General features: G+C 43.0%; 4 protein-coding genes across 4 annotated transcripts; all 4 read right to left on the bottom strand.

Annotated features, from left to right (window-relative positions):
• Positions 1–3,158: 3,158 nt before the first annotated feature.
• Positions 3,159–3,710, bottom strand: AOL_s00078g494 (uncharacterized protein; the record flags this gene model as incomplete). Its single annotated transcript, XM_011123757.1, has 3 exons — positions 3,159–3,275; positions 3,392–3,442; positions 3,543–3,710. 3 exons carry the CDS (start codon positions 3,708–3,710, stop codon positions 3,159–3,161), a joined length of 336 nt encoding a protein of 111 aa, XP_011122059.1.
• Positions 3,711–5,638: 1,928 nt separating this feature from the next.
• AOL_s00078g493 (uncharacterized protein) lies at positions 5,639–7,773 on the bottom strand (the record flags this gene model as incomplete). Its single annotated transcript, XM_011123756.1, has 6 exons — positions 5,639–5,711; positions 6,118–6,176; positions 6,243–6,740; positions 6,829–6,889; positions 6,977–7,554; positions 7,642–7,773. The coding sequence occupies 6 exons, from the start codon at positions 7,771–7,773 to the stop codon at positions 5,639–5,641; spliced, it is 1,401 nt and encodes a 466-aa protein (XP_011122058.1).
• Positions 7,774–10,169: 2,396 nt separating this feature from the next.
• AOL_s00078g492 (uncharacterized protein) lies at positions 10,170–11,263 on the bottom strand (the record flags this gene model as incomplete). Its single annotated transcript, XM_011123755.1, has 3 exons — positions 10,170–10,300; positions 10,385–11,119; positions 11,191–11,263. The coding sequence occupies 3 exons, from the start codon at positions 11,261–11,263 to the stop codon at positions 10,170–10,172; spliced, it is 939 nt and encodes a 312-aa protein (XP_011122057.1).
• Positions 11,264–12,049: 786 nt separating this feature from the next.
• On the bottom strand, positions 12,050–13,714 carry AOL_s00078g491 (uncharacterized protein; the record flags this gene model as incomplete). Its single annotated transcript, XM_011123754.1, has 3 exons — positions 12,050–12,810; positions 12,875–13,468; positions 13,663–13,714. 3 exons carry the CDS (start codon positions 13,712–13,714, stop codon positions 12,050–12,052), a joined length of 1,407 nt encoding a protein of 468 aa, XP_011122056.1.
• Between the last annotated feature and the right edge of the window lie 2,365 nt (positions 13,715–16,079).

Raw genomic sequence — 16,079 nt, 5'->3', positions numbered from 1 at the left:
GAATTCAACTTCAGCCGAGTACTTGAAAGAAAACAAAAAAAAATTCAAAAAGAAAGTTACGAAAAAAAGGGTAAAAAATAAAACTTGAAAAGGAAGTACCTGTTGGGATTGTGGATGGGATTGAGAAGGGTTTGAGGAAGACTGCCATGCGCGGTACGAACCATAGTGATATTGAGTTAAGGGTGTATGTGTGGAGGATTGGCTATAATAAATGCTACTTTGTTTGCGGTTTCAGCTAGTCAGTTTGTGATCTTGGAAGTATTTTGTCGCTTATTTTTTGTTAGATACATGAGCACCTAATTAAAAAGTCGATTCAACATCTACAACCTGCTTCTTCTGACGCCTTCTAGTAAAAAGGTTCTTGAGATTCGATCGATATTGCCACACGTACCACCCACCAACAACGGCGACAGTTAAAGGTATTGCAAGTGCTAAGAGCAAGAAAATTTCTGGCTTGGCTTCTAATTGGAGACTGCCATTTGGTGTCTTTGTGACTGATATATAGTCCAGATCAAGAAACCCCTATATATTCGATCCATTGGGTATACAATTATAATTAGTAATGTAAGCTTTGAATCTTAGCTATTTATAATACTCACGACTATAAAGGTAGCTGGTAGGAAAATAAGAGCGAGTAGTGTTATCGATTTCATGATTTGGGCCTCGCGAATGCTTTGCGAAGTTAATGCCGACGTTTCATCTGCTGCGCGTTTAGAAAGTCTGGCAAGGGTTTTTATGACATAACTATCTCGTTGACTAGCAATATCTCGAAACTATATGACGGTTAGCTCAAGGAGCTAGCTTGTAAACTAAACGCTACCACCAAGTAGTATTTTTCAATGGGCCCAATAGCATTTGTGGCACGACGCAAACAACAACTATGCATGGGGAGGTGGGTGCAAACCGTGAAAGCTGCTCTTGATGCTCTTTCCAATAAGCATGTAACATTTTGGAATGCAAAATTCTGTCCGTAAATGCAGTTTTTAATACTCTCACTGAGACTATGATATCCATTCCTGTCGTTTTCGCTCAAATCACCTTTCTCATGCTCATACGCCTCCTTCATATGGCAAGATAGCTTATCCACCGTTTCAACGTTTAATTGAAGTGCCTGTTTCGTACGAATTAACCAGTCAATTGTTGACTGACACTCTTGTATTTTGTGAAAAATTCGCATTTGGATAGCGTTATCCTCTTCTTGATCCGATGAAGAAAGTTGGGGGAATAGTGTCTCCGCAGCCTGGACGAGGTCATAATTTCGAAACTTTTGTCAGATATTTTCCACTAAGTCTGTAAATCCCGATTTTATTCCTACTAAAAAGAAGCCCGATGCGAGGATATAGAGGGGAAAGCGTAATCAATAATTTCATCGTACCATAGTAGCGACCGTTTCTTCCATATAGTTAATAAAATTTTTCCATTCGTCTTCTAATGCAATTAAAACCAGCGAGTGGATAGTAGTCCAGTGCTGAAGATACTTCAAAATACTACTTTCAGCGGTCGAGTCGCGAACGAGTGTATCGAGTCGATCTGTAGTACCTCCTGAAGAATGAAGGATGATATTTGTCTCTGTTTTTAAGTCAATGGACGAATTTTGACAAATGGCCATTTGTCTGATTGTCCATGGCATCTTCGATGTTTCCCGTCTATGGAGTTCGGGGTGCCTAAGGATATATGTACATCCAGAACCTAAAATTTTGACGATCACATATTAGATTACTCGCGAAATTTATTGACAACGAAATAATATATATGCACGCTATTCCTGTTGTTCAGAATACACATTAGAGGTATTGACGCACCTAGAATTCGGCATGAAAGTTTGTCATCGCGAAGCTTTGTAGTGCTCCTAGAATTGAGGCAGCTACAATTCACTCTAGACCAAAAGCAACCAAAACCTGCGTCTTTGTATTTGTTCCGGTCGCCAAACGCCGTGAATGGGGTAAAAAACTCCGCAGGGGCTTCAGTTACATCAAAAAAGTGTAAAATTCCAGTATCGGTTGTTTGAAGTTTGCCTAATGAATGTGTAGCGGATACACAGCTTGTGATATCGCAGTCTCATGAATACGGCTTGAACATACTCTAACGCAAGGCCATTGGTGTTGGGAAGGATATACATACAGTATCCTTGTAACCGAATCATCAGGTGGGCCAGACCTTCGTCTCGTCTCCATCTCCATCGCAATATCCTATTGGGGTTGTTAGCTCGTAAAGTCATATTGCCTTCCTAGCATCACCGGGTTGCGCTCAAACTCCGTGGATCTGAGGTCAGGACTTGAAAACTCGAGGGGATATTTGCTTTCTTACCATACAATGGCCCCTCAATTGTTTTTCGTTTTGTATCAATTCTCTTGATATGGCTAGCCCGGTAAGTTAGTCGGTTGATGTACTCTATTTGTTGAGACCTATATGTGGATGATATCGTCTACCTGAACTAGATCGGATGTCAATAATCCGCATATTGATGTTGTTATTGCTCCCATGGGGTCGGAACAAACGGGGTGCCTCTCGATCAAATAATTGTTCATTGAGCTCGCACTGAGAATACTTGACGTAATCGACCGTGGAGGCCGACTCTTCGAGATAATACGGCCACGACATTTTAAGGTACGAATAATTGGCCTATAATTTGCAAATTTTCGTGATCGCATTGGGCTCTGCGTTAAGAGGATAAGGCTTATAATGTGGAAACTGCGACAGTTCGATTGGGACCCTAATATCGATAAATATATGTATCGTTTACGGAGCAGCGAGCGTCGTGATACTGTGGTAAGTTTTGAATTACGATAGTAGGAGGCTACAGGAGGAGTCTGCCAATGGCCTGACCTACATCCAGCGACACAATATATATACGTGTAAGAAAGGTGGTAAGGAATTGGATCTCAAGTAGTTGCGGAGGTTAGGAAACCAAAAAAGGCCTATCGAATAGAACCTCTAAGCCTGAATGGAAAAAAAGGTGCCTTACAAACAACCTGCGTCAACTTGCTTCGACGAATTAAACCCGACATCCCGTAGGTATATAAGCACGAGGCTAACAATTTGGGCAAACATTACATGAATTGCGGGTCTCCAATTATTGCCAATTCGACGCGCGCGCACATAGGAAAAAGAAAAAGAAAATCCTTGACACGACTATTGATCTCGTCGAAGATATTTTTCTAATACCTTCGTTTAACACGCTTCGAAGCAGGGTCCATCTTAATTATTCTTTCTTCTTGTTGGTTCTCTTGCGCCCGCAGATCCGCAGATTGCTCTCTCAACACAGAAATCCGGAGCTTTTATGAATGCAACATTAGGAAGGATTAGCAAGGCAAAGCTCATATTCCTCAAAATTTGCAAGATAGCAAGTACACAAATTACATCGATGCTCAAGGTTTTGACTATAGCTTACCTTGGAGATTCGTTCCGGTGCCAGAACGCTCGTGTAATCTTTCTGTATCTTCTATATCCGGTTCCATAGTTTAAAAAGGTTAGCAAACTACATGAAGGAACGAATGGCGACTTGCGGACTGCGTTTGAAATTTGATAACACCACCACTAACCTCCGTGAAGACATCTGCAGTATTAAGTCCAAATTCTTGCTCTAAGAAGCTATCCCAAACTTCTTTTTTGATATACTGAAAGTCGTAGATGATGGTTTCGACATAACCAGTTTGTTTCATTATTCTCCGAAAGGTAGCGGTTCGTACGAGGGTGATTTCGTCACTCATTTTTGATTAGGTCCGGATAGGTTCTCGGTAGATACGATTGCGACTTGAAACTGCGCATCAAAGTTGCGAGATTGAAGACAGATAATCGGAAGATGAACAATAGTGTCTCAGCCTTCATTTTATTTTGCTCCGTATTGGAGCCTCACTGGGCCCGATTTCAAATCCTTCTTCTAATTGTTCCAATATACTTACCAAATCCTGGTTTTGTTAGTACCATATTGAAATGTGTGCTTTATACTTTATACTACAAAACTTGGTGTAGAAATGCGGGAAAGATATCCTGAGCGGGATACCACACCATCTCGTCAAAGGCGCATATCCCTGCACTTGGAGCTGCACGAGCCAGAATTTTCAGAAGGCTTTCGAATTTCTGCCACTTTTTGGTCTCGAGGCTATGGCCACTTTGCAGCTCAGCCAAGGTCATGATGCATGTATGATAATGTCGTAGTGTATGCACCATCAAGGACAATTGCCCTTTCATTGAATCGACAGAATCTTTCTATGAAATTCGCTTTTCTATGACAATGCGCCCATGAAGTAAACTCTTCGTCTATAGATCTCAATTTTTATCATGGCTTGAATTCATGAATTTTATTGCGCCAGATCCGCTACAGAAGCAGCCCTAAGTTTGTAAACTGTTTAACTCGGTGAAGCCAGTAAAGGCTTGAGCGTCAAAGCTTTAATAAGTGCCAAATTTGCAAATTGTGCTATACGGATCATGCACAATACCTGCAATGTTTGATTTGACCCCCCTTGTATAAAACTTTCTGGAAAAACAATAGATATTATGGGGATAAAATACAATAATTCAGCTTAATATCGCGATATCGGCGAGTGCCTGTAATATTTGCGATGGTTGTATATGTATTTGGTAATTGATTCAAGTATGAAGCATATTTCGCTGATACCATGTGGCACCACGCATAAATTTCTCGATGTATATAAAAGTTACAAATTAAATTTCTCCTACAGCTTTCAGAGAGCAGCTAATGGCATACAACGTGAGCTGAGATGTCGCTCCTAGTTAAGAAAGCTAGCGACGAGACAATCTGTCGCTATTATTTACTAAACCGCTGAGGAAACTCAAGGATAAATCTGCTAACCCGGCTAGATTTCTGGAGGATCCATTGAATAGGTGAATTATGCGGATTTCTGTATGCTTCCCCACTAAAGAACCAATCCCAAAATCGATTCGCAGCCGTGATTGTATATTCATTCTAGACTCGAAGTACGCTATCAGTTTCAATTTTCTCCGCTACAATGATCGCAGAAGCAGATTCCTTCAGTCGGTAGGGCTAAAATACGTACCGGGTATTTGAGCTCTAGCATTGTTCTTCTGCCAAATATCGGATCTGTTTTTTCTGCATCCTTCAATTCCCCTTCATACCCATTAACCCGCCAGCGCCAGCTCCCGGTCCAAAAAAACTTGATCATCGTGAAGTAACCGATTGCTAACCCGAATACACCAAAGTTAACTACCAGAAATACCCACCCTGGAATGGAAGCAGTAGGGTTGCAGTAAACAAAAGTTACAAGGGCGTATAAATTTGCAGACAGAGACCCTAATATTGAGATTAATGATAAGACCCAATTTCTTCTCTTCGCGAGTTTATTATTACTGTTTCGCCTGATACAGACGAAAGCGCATCGATTTTCGTAATCCTCGCTCTGGACTATTTTGGGCAGGAACCAAAATCCAACCACTAGAGGAACTTTAGTGGTGGTATCTCATTAGTACACAATGAATACTGTAATGTGTGGAGATTCTGACTTTATGGTAAATGAACATACTGATTAGGATACAGTGGCCATATGTCCGAATGTTGGCGACCAAAGTTATTCGTTCATCCCTATTCTTGATTGATGTTGCTGCCAAAATTAATATGCAAGAGAATATCCAGTGTAATAATACGCCTCCGGTGGGTGTACTACGGGTCTCGGATACTCTTGTCCAAAGTCTCGACCACGGTAGAATCATCGACTTCGCGAACACAAGCTTGACTAAAATATTACGATAAATATTGTTAGCTTTTGATTCCCGTTGATTATGTCCATGGGAAGATTCAATACCTCGCGCAGCCGTATATATGACTGAAACCAAATTCCCACAAGCTGAAATTGCTGTAACAATAGCCCATGTCCGGATTACTCTGTCACTGTTTCCGAAAAGCTATTTAAATTTTGTCGATTGTCAGCTTCACATGAGGTTCTCGGTGGATCAAGGGGAAGTGGGATTGAAACAGAGAAAGGCGTACACTAGCTACACTTTGAAAATCGTTCACATCCGATCTATATGCCAGGGTCTTGGTCAAGTTAGGAGGGGCTCGGCCGTTTAATCCGCTTGCGAGAGAGTTTTACGACACTTACAAAAAGTGTTCCAATTAAGCAGTAAAATATCCCCACCAACCCTATCGCTAGATAAGATCCGGTTTTCAAGTGGTAGTAGTCTTCCACTTCTCCTAAAACCTGAAATTGACTGACGTTATTATATTTACCCAGCTAGAATGATAATGCTCAGAGGAATTTTCGTACAAACGAAGAGTTCTCCCATCCCTGATAGGCAAAAAGAACGTAGAGAAACGCCAAAGCCCGACGATAACGAGGAGCCAGTTGATTAATACCGGGTGCCAATGGAGGTCCCCTAAGTTCTCCATAATCCTCCATAGCTCCAAACTTAACTGCAGAAATGATTCCTTTAACGAGCAACGCAAATAATACTCCAACCTTAAGGAAGGCAAATCCTTTGTTCAACCTGCGCCCAGCCTTAACAGATAGATAATTGATTAGACAGAATATCGTTACTACCCCAATGGCAAAAACGGTTTGTAGAGGGAGGCTAAGATATGCATTGCTACTTTCAGACAGTCTTGCGAGATTGGGGTCCGAAACTATTAAGATTTGGTGGCCGAACTGCATGCTATTCGCTTCGCTGTTGGATAAAAATACGAAATAGAATCCGTAGATCACAAAAGGAAGCATTTTTGGTATGCGCAGCATCTTCCATCGAAACTTCCGAGAAAGCTCGTCGATCTAGCGTGTAAGTTAGTGCTAATTCCATGGTTTCCTATTTGAATTTGTATATAACAATCTAGACATCGGATCGTATCTAGGGACTTACATAAATAAGTTCGCCGCCGTTGAAGAACCAAGCTTTGCCCAGTCCAAGGTATATGTATGTACTGTGAGAACGGATTATATTAGATGTGCCCCGACCCTATACCGAAGTAAATCTAAGGTTCGCAGGCTTATAAAAGCCGTAGACATACCTAAAAAATGTGTATACAAACCCAACCCACCAGAAAACTATTGCTTCCGATTTGCTCTGAGTATTTTGCAGAACTAGAGGCGGATACACTAGAATCCCGGTGCCGACCATATTGTTGATAATAAATGCGGCGACGTCCCATGCATTGAGTTTCGGGCTTCCAGAATTCGGACCTCCGGAAACCGCCTGTTTAAATCTACCTGTGTGAAATTCACCTTGGCATTGGTCTACTGAGTGAAGACTTTCGGGCCTTTCTACTGCCTGACTTTGGGTTTCTAGGCCAGTCCTTGATTGCTGCGGAGTAAGGTGTCCCATATCGGGACCTGGGATCGGAAGGTATGCGCTTTGATCAATTTCAGTGCCTTGTGGTATTTGTGGTGAAATAACTTGAGGTTTTTGGTTTTCGTTAGGCTGAAGTAACGATTGTGCGGGTGGAATATTCGTCCCTAATTGAGGTTGTCCCTGTTGAGTTATCGTATTTTTACTACCGCTTGTCTCGTCACTACCCGAGCTTGAGTTCGAGCTTTCGGACTCAGTTCTTTGAATACTTCTTGGAGATTCCGCACGAATGGCATGGGTCTAATGTCACCGTTACAAGGGATTAGTTTTTTGTTTCAGTCGCTAGTGGACTCGCCAGTGCATATTCAGGCCTGCAGGGTGGAATACTTGAGTCTCAGAACCATTTATAACAACTTTGGACGGGAGAGCCAATCGGTACTCGCTACGCCCGACGGATGCCAGAGAGTCAACAGAGGGACACCTTCGGGGGCTCGAGTTTTTATCAACTGCAAGCGCCATTGTATTTCAATCTCTTTCAGTTCAGTAAAATAGGCTGAGATAAGATTCGTAATACGCTTAACGTTTAGTTTACAGTCTAGGTTAATGTGACATTCTTCAAGATGAATCGATGCCGGGCTTTTATATATATTGGCTGTTTTTCTCAAACTGGACTTCGTGAGGAAGGAAAAAAATGGGTTTGATAAAATACTTAGTAGGTTGAAAGCTCCAGCCTTATGGTCTACCTAGGCGTTATAGCTTCGCCGTTAAGGATCTTAGGATATAAAGATATAATCATACAGCTCCGACCAGCGCTGCGGCGCAATTCGCGTTCCACATTTACACAAAACTAGGATTCTTGCTATGGTTACGCGATATACTCATTGGACATTAAGCCTTCGAGCCATATACGCACAAACATATGCATCGACATCATGATACGTTGTGAGCATTAGTAGTATGTGGAGCCAACCTTGGCTAGATGTACCTACAACGTTGCAACCCAAGAGCCAACTTAAACAGCCTCCAAAACACTTCAGCCAAAACTTTAACCAATCCTTCCATACAATTCCTAAGGAGTCTAGCAATCGGCCTTGGGCCTTAACTTTGACTTTCCTTAGGTTTTATTATTATTGGTTCCTACGTAACTCATGGCCCAGGGAAATTTCGGAAGTACTTGGGTTAGCTGACACGCTTATGGTGCTAGGTTACTACGTGTATACAGTGCATGTGTACCTGCTTAGCCAGCTTTACCGCCAGACATGCGTATGATTTAGGACAATCACGGTCGTGTGGTGGGTATCTTTTGGCGTCTTGTTGTGCTGCTTTATGCCTTTCACTCTGCCGATGGGGGCTAATTTCAGGATTACTGACTGCTAGTCCAGCACTCAAAGTTTTTCGACATTGAGATCCATAGTGATGAAATTTTCGATTTGATCAGGATATCTACTAACTACTACTTCAATAACCAGAGCTCTCATCTCCAACTAGGTAGAGCTCATTTACACACACATCAAGAACAAGGCCCACACCTCGCCTGAGAGGCTCGGGTATCGAAGCTACAATCTCCTATCCCTTTCTGTATACATTTCCCATGCACAGCCTACATAATCATACCCAAAGCTACCTTCCCCATATGGCCAGCTATCAGCTAGCTGCAGCCAAGTAGTTCTTGCTGCATTATGCATTATGCCGTGTTATCAGCCTACCTGTCCGCGCACCGGGTCCTTAGGTCCGGTTCCTATGCCCGGTGTGCAAGGCTGCTAAAATCTATGTAAGTGTCTCAATTCGCGAATAACCCACAACAAAAAATTCAGGTTTTTCCAACCTCGGCGCTTATGTTGAACCGCAAAGCCTGCTTAGGTATTACATGGTCCAAACAAACGGCGAGCTCGCGTACCTTTGATTTTAGGGAGCGTAGGGTCGAAAGAGTTTATAATGCTTTCACATCATGATATTGTGGAGTAATTATACTATTAAACTGACTTTTTGACCAATTAATCGAACAATTTTTTTCGGCTAATGTTTCCTCTCAAATCATAAATTGGAGTAAAGTCTCCTGCTCAATCATAGTTTGACTTGTTTTCGTTTTTCCTGGATAGTTGACCAATGTGAAGGCTTTACATATGGTTTTTCAATGCCTCATCAATATCCAGTTCAAGAACGCTATATACTAGAATCGGTGACGTCGTAATAAGGCTATTATCCATCGTAGTTTCTATGTTTTCTATTTGTGCCTGATCTCGGGACTAATTTCTCCACCGTATGTATAGAATTTGCCGACCCGCATGCGGGCTCTCCTCTGAAAACCTTTCTCTAACTGAAGGCTCCGCTTTCGCGTCGAAGCTTCCATGCATGTCCGTCTAATTTCCAACAAAACCAATGGTGTTGCCACAGACTTAACAATGTGCGGTTAACTATTTGCCAGGCGACCCCACCTGATAGTACTAAATCCCCGCGACAGACACATGTTCGAAGAGAATAGCATGATCTTAGAAGACTTGGATTTATTCATTTAATTTTGTGGTAACGGGCTTTTCGCTGGAATGTATAATAAACACTATACCTCACCCAGCTAACCAGGTCTGAAAATCTTCGAAATGCGTTGGCAAAGCGCTACTTTTCTAGCATTGCACAATAGCACTGGGCCATGGGTCCATATGTGAAAATATTGTATGTAAAATATATATATTAATATATATGAATAATAGTACATATGCTACTCATGAAACACTCCTTTATAATAATATTGACATAGCGAAACAAGATAACAGGGAACATACTCTTGACCAACGAGACCACTCCTGACCGACATCGAACTCCAGTATGCGACCTATACCGAAGATTCGTCGTTTATTCGGACGCATGGAAAACCCGCACGCAAATGATGACTGCTGAGATTCAATATGTATCTCCTTTTAGAGTTTACTACCATTCTGCTTCTTCGCTCCCTTTGTCGTCATAAAATCGAAATTCTCAGCACCCGGCTGAAAGATCGTAGGATACAAAAAGTTTGCAATAGAATTGCTATTCCTCCAACTTCCGCCATCTACACGTCCCCCAAAAAGTCAGCAAATCTCATTTCAAAACCAATTCTATTTAGTTCAAACAAAGCGGGGAGGATAATACTCACCAACAACCAAAGTAATCCCATTAACATACCTCCCGGCGTCACTAAACAAAAAGATCGTAGAATCTGCAACCTCACTAACAGTTCCCCACCTCCCCAAAGGATTCAACTTCGCCGGATTCTTCCTCATATCATCTGGAATCATATTCTTTGGTGCCAATCTTTCCATACCCTCTGTATTCGCAATAGCTCCCGGTGCAATAATATTGGACGTAATCCCCGCAGGACCAAGTTCCAATGCCAAAGTATGAGATAACGCATCAATGCCAGCCTTAGCAGCTCCGACATGTGCTTGCAAAGCCGTACCAGTATAGTGAAACGTAGCTGATACAAAAATGATTCTCCCCTTAGTCTTCCTCAACTCTGGAAGACATGCTTTAACGGTATTGTAAGATCCGAGAAGATCGATATCAATGACTGTTTTGAAGGCATTACTAGATAACCCTTCTATAGTACTTAAGAAATTACCAGCGGCGCCACAGATCAAAAAGTCGATTTTTCCAAGTTCCTTGACTGTGGCTTCGACGGTTGAGACGAGGGCATTATAGTCCCGGACGTCGCAGCCGAAGCCTATAACTTTGGATCCTGGTCGAACTTTGGCGATTTCAGCAGCTACGGCTTTGGTATTGGCTTCGCGCCGGCCGAGGATTGCAGCGTTGGCACCTAGGCTGACTAATGCTCGAACTTGGCCAGAGCAGATTGTCCCAGCGCCGCCGGTGCAGAAAACCACTTTGTCCTCTAATTTGTAGAAACTCCATGTTAGTTTGGATTCACGATACGCGGCCATCTCTAAAAGAGAGAATACTTACTGAAAATATCCTTTGCCCATGCATTGGAGTATAGCTCGTCTTCTGGCGGGAATGGAACAGCTGGATTTGACATGGCTCCGGTTCTATATCTATTGAACCTCAAGAAAGAACAAAAAAAGGGAACGTAAGATCTAAATGTATGTTGATCCCAGGGAACACAATTCTAAATGCGGAGGCGAAACTTGGAAATGCGGAGAGATGCAATAGTGTGTAAAAGGGAAGGAACGATATATATCGCGAAACTCGGCTTTCCCGTCTTCGGTCCGGCCCAACCGATAAAATCGGGATAACTTTACGACGTCTATAGAAAATAGTTCAAGGGTATCGGCGGAGAGTTTTAACGGGCCATTCAGAGAAACAAGGGGGAAAGCCAGACTAGATGATCACGAATTCCGTTTGGCGCGAAGATGTTCAAACCTGGGGAATTATTAAATGAACCGAGGTTTTCGGCACCTCGCTTAGCATGTTTCCTGGTCTAACCAAGACCCATGTGTCTGTATTCCAATACGGGGGTGCAACGCATAAAATGCAACAAGTTGTATATATGTTCTCCAACATATCCTAACGAGAGAACTGAGTCGAAACTGAGTCTGGTCTAGTCTCCAGTCTCGGGTTCATTTATACGTATAAAGATTACACATGCCCAATCAGTGTTGTTTAATCTCTAGGACCGCTAGCTGTTGTGTAGTGGGTTTAGTCGAATCAGGGACGAAGATTTATGTTATTTCTAGGCGTAATCCGCTCTTCGGCTTTTACATATTTTCGCTGGAGGAATTTTAGTGAATACAGGTACAGCATCGAACGCTGAATCAATACGCCAATCTAAAACCAGTCCCATTCTACCCGTTCAGATTTCATCTTACCAAGAAACAATATCCACCTCCGCCGCTCCAAAAAAGCTTGTCTTTTTAGCCTCGCAAGCACCAGCATTGGACGACCCGTTGACAGCCCCGTTTACCTCCCTCTCCATGATATCCGGCATAACTTCATTCATAAACCCAAGAATTGCCTCATTCACAGTTTTAAATTCGATCAAGAAAGCATCGTGCCCCTCTGGACTATAGATTGTACTCAGCTGCGCATTCGGGATATATTCCGCCAACTCCTGTTGTTCCGAGAACGGAAACAGCCCATCACTTTCGATCCCAACGATCAAAGCAGGTTGCTCAATCATCGCAAGCGCCTCAGGAATACTATCAGCCCTTCCACGGCTCACATCATGAGTGTCCATCTTTCTAGATGTGGCAATATAACAATTGGCATCGAAACGTTTGACGAATTTGTCGGCGTGGTAGCGGAGGTAGGTCTGCGCAGAGAATATTGGGCTTTTGTGCCGTCCATTATATTCTCCATTAGACCCTCTAGAGGAAACAGGAGACCCTGGAGCTGATTGAAGCTTCCTTCCCGCCCGAAAACCTTCGTTGTGGTTCGCCCAATGCTCTTCGGAAGGACTTGAAGGCTGTCTCACACCACTCTGATGTGTGATTCGAGATGGATCTGGCGCATTTCGTCCAAAACGTGATTCATATGAATTGCGAGAGCGATAGGTCAAAAGGGCACTCATGCGAGCCGCAGCAAGACCAGCAACTGGCTGATGCAATGGATCGTAATAACCGTCGTCTGTAGAAAAGTATTAGCCCCCTCTGATACATATAGCTGCATATCGGCGTGGTGAGAAACTAACCATAGACAGGATCACTATAAATGCTTTGCCTCTGAGCTTCCCCCCAGCTGATACACCACGCAGAATTCCTAGCAGATGTCGCTAGAGCTACGACATTCTTAACGTATTTTGCTCCGAAATAAGCCCATTCGAGGGCAATCATACCACCAAGGCTTCCCCCAATTACAACAGCAACCTGTTTGATACCAAGATCGTCAAGCACTAGCTTATGAATCCTGGCGTCATCGCGAATGGTAGTCAAAGGGAATTCTGGGCCATATGGTTCCCCCGTCTCCGGATTCGTCGTAACCGGACTAACAGAGCCGTATGGACTCCCGAGGTTATTCAAACAGACAATGAAGAATCTTGAGGTATCAAGAGCTTTTCCTGGGCCAACGAGTGGCCCCCACCAATCTCCAACATCCGCACCTCCTGTGAGTGCATGACAAACGACCATAACATTATCACCGGATGAAGAGAGTTCGCCAAATGTCTTGTAAGCAACCGGGGCTTGCTTTAAAGTTACACCGGACTCCAAAGTAAAGCTTGGAATGATACAGTAAGATTGTGTTAAAAACCGCGAGAACGGGTTCGAAGGCTGCGAGGTTTCATGAACTGTAGAAATAATAGCAAAAAGCAAACCATTAGCACTCGCATTAACGCCATATTTTGAGATAGATTCCGATGTCTCGATTTCGAGAAGCAATGCGTGCATGCACCAAAGGATATACATATAGAACCATAGTAGGATCCAAGAGAAGACATATTGGGAGGCAGAGAGCAGAGAAGGAGCTGAGGGATTGACCCACCATATTTTCGAACATGAGCCGGGCCTGGCGGAGAGGTTGGTGTCGAAGGCATTTTGATTGATGCTACAGGCATAGGGGCTATTTTTGCGGTTTTGATGGCCTCCGCGTGCAAGGCTTGTCGGTGAAGGATTCGGGTAGGAGGAGATCTGGGAAAAGCCGTCATGCAAGACAGAGCGGGTACCCGATGACTATGCTGTGCAGGAAAATTGCGAAGAGAAAGTCGATAAGCACAAGATGAAGTCGTAGGGAGGAACCGAAACATCCAAAGGAGCTAGATGGGATACGTTTGAGGCGAAAACTTGATTTAGGATAGTGATCTGGATGGGGGCGGCTAGTAGATATAGCAAAGAGAAGCTTAATTCAACGAATCCTAGGATTCTTTCCGGTTTGACAATAAGAACGCGTGACAGCTCTTCGATAATAAAATCTTGGGGATTTTAGTTTGATAGATAGTTGGTATGTTCTCAGCTGCATCAATTGAACAGGTGTTGCGTCTGTGGCCCGGTATTTTGGTCTGGTTAGATATGTGTATGTCCGTGTGTGTACTATGCTCGTCGTTGTTGGATAAAGTATCGATGATATGCGTGGGCAGTCCACACCCTTATTACTTAAGGGTTCCCTCTATAGTTGGCCTTGGAAAAAGCAAAATATGAAGTCTCTGTAAAGGTCATGATGTTCGATGAGCAGTCAGGTGGTTTTGAGGCGATTCAAGCTGTCAGACGAGTGTCGACAGCCATGGCATGCTGTCACAGTCCGATGCGATGTCTGTCAATGCAAGATGGATTGTTGGAAGAGGAAGTTTGTTACGTACCCAAGTTGGGGGGAGCTTTTATTGGCTGCCCAATCAGACGCCGAGTTCGCAGCCAGAGATTTCCCTCATTGGCCGTATCCGGAGCAACTAATGTGTTGCAGAGATGGCATCATTCGTGCAGCAACAACACATCCCGCAACACATCTTCAACTTCCTTCGGGCCGGAGAGCTAGTACCTCGCCCTCGTACGCGCTCGTACGTGGTACGTATACGACGGAATATAATATTTCGCTCAAGTCCGAGGAGAGGCCTCCCAAGTCCTATATCTGCTATCTTATATCTTATTAAAAAGAACTGTTTTGCTTTCTCTCACTCAAACTCATCGTTCGATTGCATTTCTAATCTTTTTGGTAGTTGCCGATAGGGTAACTCGAACATGCTGGATGTTTTTTTTTTAAAAAAAGAGGACATTCGGATACGATTTGATCGATATATCACGATCGACGTCGACCCGTCGTTCATATTTTATATATATACCAGGTGGTATCTCAAAATTGGCATCTTTAGTGCCATATCAGATCGAGAACTGCCAAATATTATGGTTAGAACTCATGCCGGTGTCCAGGCAAAACCTATGCATGACTATATGCAAACTCCAAGTTTATTCGCTGATATGCATGCCCGTGTCACATTCCAAAGGCACCGTCGACTGTACCCCACATTTGCATGCTGCCGAGGGATAAGTAACCAAGATATTAAGCTTCAGATATGCATATGTCCTTAGTGGTTGACTGTGCCGTGGGATAAAAGAATGGGGGATATCAGAAAACGAAAAAGCAACTACTGCCGACCCGCCCCGCTAACACTAGCTTTTGCGGGGGCTTCAAACGGCGGGGGTAACCTTGCAAACCCATCTCAGTCTTTCAGTCAATCTTTCATTATCGACTGAGATCGGAATACTCGGAATACTCGGAAGCACCGGAGTTGAAAGAAATTTATCCTAATTTGGCCAAACTAGGTCGATATGACACAGTAGTCTGGTGATAGTACGGTTTCTATAGTTCGCGAAATTCAGAGCCGTGCTTAATAGACCAGACCAGTCTTTTACAGCGCTTTCCGGGTTAACCTTGAACTTATAAATCTAGACTTTTAAAATACTATTAAATTCATTGGGTCATCTTGTTCTCACGGCGAAGGTTTATGCTGCTTGAATGCGAATGATTTCTATTCTCAACTCGCTAAAACTCGATATCGATCTTGAAATACCTAGGTATATACTTAGGCTTTTAGACTTCAGCTTTCGCCAGTAGTATACACGTACAATGCCAAAAAAAATCTGCAAAACAAGATTATGTAATGTCTATATTAGCAGCTTTGTCTTTCTCGATCTATCATTAATAAGAAACTTGCCTTCCTACTACTGTTGGCCACATTGTACCTATATATATATCCGATTCAGTATTGTATTATAACTAAAAGTTAAATTAGGCTATTTTTTTCGAAATTTAATGCTTAAGCGCTTATAATTCATAGGCCGGTTGGTTAGCTACGTTAGTTGGTAATGCATTTTGAGGGCTTAACTTCAAGACTAGGTTAACATCAGTACCCAAAAATCTTAGGACGCTACGAAATGTTGCATGAGATGAATCTTGTTCCCTCGAATAGA

This window comes from Orbilia oligospora (genome assembly GCF_000225545.1).
Source record: "Orbilia oligospora ATCC 24927 unplaced genomic scaffold scaffold00078, whole genome shotgun sequence".
NCBI lineage: Eukaryota > Fungi > Ascomycota > Orbiliomycetes > Orbiliales > Orbiliaceae > Orbilia > Orbilia oligospora.
This window is presented reverse-complemented; position numbering and strand designations above follow the sequence as displayed.